General features: G+C 43.2%; 1 protein-coding gene across 7 annotated transcripts in view; it reads right to left on the reverse strand.

Annotated features, from left to right (window-relative positions):
• ABCC9 (ATP binding cassette subfamily C member 9) overlaps positions 1-5,977 on the reverse strand; it is a 133,510-nt gene that overhangs the window by 75,481 nt on the left and 52,052 nt on the right. For all 7 annotated transcript variants that reach the window (XM_019544418.1, XM_019544417.1, XM_019544420.1 and 4 more), the window contains 4 exons: positions 5,339-5,447; positions 3,958-4,068; positions 2,990-3,062; positions 991-1,096 (listed from right to left, as the gene is read on the reverse strand). In XM_019544418.1, coding sequence (XP_019399963.1) covers positions 991-1,096; positions 2,990-3,062; positions 3,958-4,068; positions 5,339-5,447 — 399 coding nt within the window. The remainder of the gene's footprint in view (positions 1-990; positions 1,097-2,989; positions 3,063-3,957; positions 4,069-5,338; positions 5,448-5,977) is intronic.

Here is a 5,977-nt window from a genome sequence, read left to right on the forward strand (position 1 = left end):
AGCTGACTTCCTGCCCTTTGGGCAGGGGGCTGGACTCGATGATCTCCCGAGGTCCCTTCCAGCCCTAATGTCTATGAAATCTATGAAATCCTACTTCCACAGATGTCAACATTAAAGATTTGACAGACTTCAACAGGTACAGGCTTGGGTCATTTTCAGTCCAAGCTCTCACTGGGCTTTTCTTTATTAGCAGCACCATCTTTAAATTGGAAAGAGCATTTTTCATTTATGCTGGTACCTGACACATGTCACACTACAAATTAACGTTGCTGAAACTTTGATGTGTCCTCTCTTTATTGTTACCCGCAGCACAATCATGTAAAATAATGCTGGTCAGCCTAATTACAATTAGACAAGAATCCAAAACTAGCATGCAGTTTTGTCCATTATATTTGTTAAATATTCTATTTATTTTTTCTCTTTTTATATGGAATGGAGGAATTTCACAACCATTTTCACAGGCTTGAGTAACATAGCAGTATAGGGTTTGCAACACATCATATGAGTATAGTGGTCACAGAAAGAATGCTCAAGGAATAAAGAATACATGCATGTTGTAAAATGGTGGCTCTCCTAAAGACAATGGCAAAAATCCCATCATGGAACCACTGTTTCATCCCTGATGCTTTAAACTGTGCCTCATAACACATATTTGACATGTAGATGGGTATATCTTTCCAATTCAGGTCATAAACTAACATTAGTATGCTAGAGACTGACCACTCAGCTGGTTTCAACTGTTTTTAGCTTCCCTTACAGTTCTTTCCTCAACAATCTCACTATTACATCTCCATCTTTGTGTACACTGCCACAAAGAAAATATTATCAGCTGCAACACAAAGAATCTGAGGTAAATGTCTGGTGACACTTTATAGGGAATATTTTGGCAGGTGGAACCAGATGATGAGCCAACACATTTTGCACTGTTCATTATGAAACCCCATTCAGGTCATCTTAGAATAGAACAGTTAGAAGCTGTGGAAAACATACTTGCTCCAGTGAACTTTTCCCTCCAGAGTCTGCATCTCTCCAAGTATAGCAAGGAGAAGTGAAGATTTGCCACAGCCCACCTGACCCACAATCATTGTCATCTGACCTGTAACGATAAAAGAAATAATAATTAATACATAATGAAAATGAAAACCAGAAAAGATTACCAAATGATCAAGGCCTAATTCACTAAGTATTTAAAAAACATGGTTATACTTCTTGCTACCCAATATGCTTTTGTGAATATGAAGTTCTACATGTTTCCAGTTAATTTTTAAGGAATGGATACAGGCATATAGTATCTTCCATAAGGTGAATATATTTTTATGTTATATGCTGTATATGTGTTAATGACATGTAGTATGACATAATTCCCCTGCATATTCCTATTCTTGCAGTGCAGGAATGTCTAACTTTAAAGGTCACATGTGGCCGCATTTGGGGGGATGTTTGCAGTTACTTAGGGTGAAGTTACCCATTACTATTTCAACAATACTAATGGCACTTAAAATATGAGCATCTGCATGTTAAAGCCTGTTAATTCATGAAATGCCCTCTGAGGGCACATCCAGATGAGCACGCACATGTGTCTTGCAGCATCTCAAACCCCTTTGAGACACTGCAAGACACACATTTGGGAACAAAAAAAAATGTTCCCTGTGCCGAATATTTGCAGCCTGGAGACAAAATTAGACCCCTGGATATCCAGGGATTAAAAAAAAAGGCACCGTGGAACAGCAGGGCAAGGCACTGGACAGGACTGTGCCTGGAGGCAACCCAGGCATCGGTCCTCCAAGAGAGATGCTCTGATTTCTCGACGGAGTGTCTCTGTGGTGCTTCTGTTGCCCCCGATGCTGTCAAGGGTAAGTTAGGGACATGGGTTGGGGGGGGCCTTATGGGTAGGGGTGGGCATGGATGGGTGTGAGGAGTAGCAGGAGGATGTCGGGGGCCAGGGGAATGGCGGAGGGATGTCGGGGGGTGTCGGGAGTGGAGGGAGTTTTCAGGGGCTATAGACAGTGGCAGGGGGATGTTGGGGAGTGGAGGGGGATGTCAGGGGGGTGTCAAGAGTGGAGGGGGTTGTTGGACACCATGGGGAGTGGAGGGGAATGTCAGGGGGTATGGGGAGCAGTGGGGGGGATGTGCCATATGCGGGTGGGTTTGTGAAGGGGCTGGAGCAGGGGCTGACACGCACCTGTCCCTCCACCCGGCCCCTGCAGCTCTGGTTAGCAGGATGCATTTTCCATGAGGCTCGGATGAGCCTGAGCCTCATGGAAAAACATGCCCCACTGGCCTGACACGACCTGCTCTAGCCCAGGCCAGGCTGTGCAGCTAGCGTGTGTTTGCACAGGAGCTGCACCTCCTGGAGCCATGCATCCCGCTCCAGTGCAAAGCAAGGCTAGTGAGCCGCATCAGGTCAGGTCCTGCAGATACCATGGGTTAAACAGCACTGCCACCGGATGCAGGACCTGGTGCAGCATGCAGGGACAGCACACTGAGCAAAGCTGTGTCCTGCCAGTACTGGGGTGGCTTGGACTGCCAGGCCAGGCTGATTCCATGACAGCAGGACCCAGTGCGGGATGCGGTCCACGTGATTAGTGCTGGCCCCCAGGTGATGCTGGCAAATGACGCTGGTCCCCAACCAGTGGCACAGGCAGTACTGGCTCTGAGCTGCTTGGGGCTGCACCATGGGAGGGCTGGCAGCAGCAGGCTCTGAGTACCCCTCTCCTGCTGCTGTTGGAGGGGGTCAGTTGTGGGCCCTGTGCGGGGAGGCTGTAAAATAGTAAAATCTTTCTATTAATAGTTAGTTCTTTAGAATTAAGATGGAGTTCCACAAAACATAATTTATGAACTTTTACATTCTCTGTCTTTCTATTTTTCTTTACACAAGTCCCATCACAGTTATTTTTGTGCTTGTACCTACATGCAGAAGAAACGGGAATTACAACAAATGACAATGCAGCTTAGTACATTTAGCATTTAAAGTACACATTGATCCTACCTGTTGGGATTCTGATGTTTATATTGGATAATGTAGCTAAACCACTCCCCCAAGAAAAGTATCCATTGATGACCTACAAAATAATTTCATATATTAGAAGTGCAAATACTTGAAGAAATAAATTAGTTACCTGGTTTGTATTAAAAATGAGTCTAACAATGATAAGACATATTTAGGTATGGCACACCAAGTAAAAACAAGTTAAAAAGGGGAACAGAACAAAGATTATAAATTAAATACGCAATATATTTACTATATATTATATATATATTATGAATTATTATACGGCATGCAATATACTATATATCACATATATGACATATAGTATATGCTTTATATTATAAATAATATAACATATATAGTGAAATATACATAATAGTATAAGGTATATATATTTCATTTTCTATCTTTTGCTTTGTAAAATACGAAATGCCATTTTCAAAAGGACACATACAAGGAAAAACTCCTTAGCTTAATCATCTCTTTCAGAGGAAGATCCTATGTCATTCTATCCAAGGAAGAAACTGAACCCCAGAAATGGTGTTCTCTGGTACTTACAGATGATAGGCAAGATATGAGTTCTCACCTAGGCAGAACTGTTCTACATAGGTAGAAGGAATGTTTTTCTACACTTAAGTAGAGTGGTAGTACAAGAGAGATCTAAGAAAAAGGAATTTATACCAATTACTCTATACTTAACCATCTGGTTCTTATTCTTTCACCATTGTGATTTGTTCACTGAGATGGAAAAATGGGTCATTTCAGGGAATTGATTTTCAGTAAATAGTTCTCATTCTACATTTGATGCCAAGTAATTTTAAGTACATAGTTATCCAATGGTCTTGGAGCTGATTTTTCAGTAGATTTGCCTTTAAAAGGACTGAAGAATTGGAGCACTTTGGGATCAGTTTACTTTAGATCATGAGGCTCCAATCCTTGTAAATAATTAATTCACGAATTCAAACCACCTTGATTGCAATATCACCAATCTCTAAGGGACGTGGCTGCCTCCTGGATGACTGCTCATAGCTCTCCAGCTGATATCTCAATGGCTGTTTCCTGTTGATGGCCTTGGGGTGCTATATCACAAAATTAAGAATAAACAAATTGGAGTTCTTAAAAGATGACAACACACAGTTCCATTGAAACAAAATAGCCTGCCCCCTTCCTCTGATTAATTTGGATCAAAAAAAGAAAATGTGAATAGGAACGGGATATTTCAACATGTGTTATAATAGTCCTGAGAATCTCCTTTCAGCATTTACTAAACAACCTCATCCACTAAAACAATAGATATCTTTTTACAACCCTCCATTGGCTTCATATCTGTTTCTGTATAAGGTTTAAGTTTCTTATCATTTTCAGAACTCATGGTAGAGGTGATATATTTGATTAGACAAACTAGATTTTTGCAAAAAAAAAATTCAGAGTTCTACATATTTCTGCCACTTCTTCTGTATCCTCCCTCATTAAGCATTGTGTTAGTTTTTGTCCTCTTCCTGTTCCCAGTTTTGTTCTCCAATTTTGTCACCTCTCTGATTACTCCCACATTCCTATCAAGTACCACCTCCCCACACTCGCTCATAAAACTTCTCTCCTGTTTGTCTCTCCTAAGGCAGACAGAAGTGCACCTCCTGGATCTATACAGAAAGCACTATGAGTTAGACCGATCCTCCTGACCTAACAGACCAATTCTGACCCAATAGACATTCGCTCTCGAGTTGGAAGGGTGGGCAATCAGGCTTCAATTTGGATCCAATCCAGGGAGAGAGGCTGCATCTCTGTAGCCTCTTCCCCTAGCTCCTCCTCTGCTCTCGCAGCTCGTATTCTGGCTCAGGATGGAAGGGGGAGAAGGCAGGGGAGGGAGGTCCTTCTGCCGTTTTCCCAACCATGCTGGAATGGGGGTGGGGCTGGTTGATTGGAGCTCCCCACCTCCAATCCACCCAACCTACCCTCCAATGCTGGCTAGGCAACCCCCAAAATGAACTCCCTCCACTCCCCCCACCCCACATTCTGAAACCAGTCCAGGGAGCACTGCTGGCCTGTGTCAGCTGAGCCCTGCTCCCAGCACATGCAGGCAGAAGTTAATGAAGACTCTCTGCTTTGGAGTGCCTTTATTTGATTGTTGCAGGGTCAGTCCCTGCCATGGCAAACACTCCCAGTAAGGGGACCCCTGGTGTCCCCTCATGGGCAGCACCCAAGGCAGGTGTTCCCCCTCGCTCTGCCTTAGTTACACTACTGCTAGAACCCACTCTCCTCAGTGTCCGTTTTGTGCCTCTTTTTTCCACCCTCCTTGGACCAATTTGTCTCCCCATTTTTTAAAATTTATCATCAGAAAACAGAACTTACAAATCCTGTGTGCTTCTTACATGACTCATAAGCTACTGAGCTGCACCCATCTCTCCAGCTGTCACCTCCAATCTCATCACTTAAGAGAAATTCATTCAGCTTCTGAACACTTTGGTGAAAAACAGAGAGTAAGTAAGCCCAGATTTCCATGAGTGAATAAGTAATATCTGTGCTGAGATCCCTTGACTAGAGTACACCAAAAATACGCAAACTCCTTGAGACTGAGGTCTCCTTCTAAGAGAGGCATTGTCCCACAGACCCCACATTCCCATTCATAATTGCACAGACCACTTCCATTTCTTTTTGGGGAGCAAGTTATCCCTGTAGCAACTACAACAATTGTTTATATGGAAAACTAACAGTGCAAAAGTAATTAATGTAGTTTTAATACAGTAACCACAAAACTTGCCTACACTACTGCAAGAAGCAGGTTCCAGTAAGGACAGGACAGAGCATGCTCTGCTTATAACCCAGCATGCTCTGGACCCAAAAAGCATGCTTGACACCCAAAGTTCATAAGTGGGGCTATTCTGGCCTTCCCCCGCAGTGGTCATTGCTCCAGTGACAGCCAGGCAGCTCTAAGTTAGGTATGGTGAGGCAACTCTTAATTGGAGTACGGCAACAAGATGAACATGGGCC

This window comes from Crocodylus porosus, unplaced genomic scaffold (assembly GCF_001723895.1).
Source record: "Crocodylus porosus isolate Cpor-Errol unplaced genomic scaffold, CroPor_comp1, whole genome shotgun sequence".
In the NCBI taxonomy this organism is placed as follows: Eukaryota; Metazoa; Chordata; order Crocodylia; family Crocodylidae; genus Crocodylus; species Crocodylus porosus.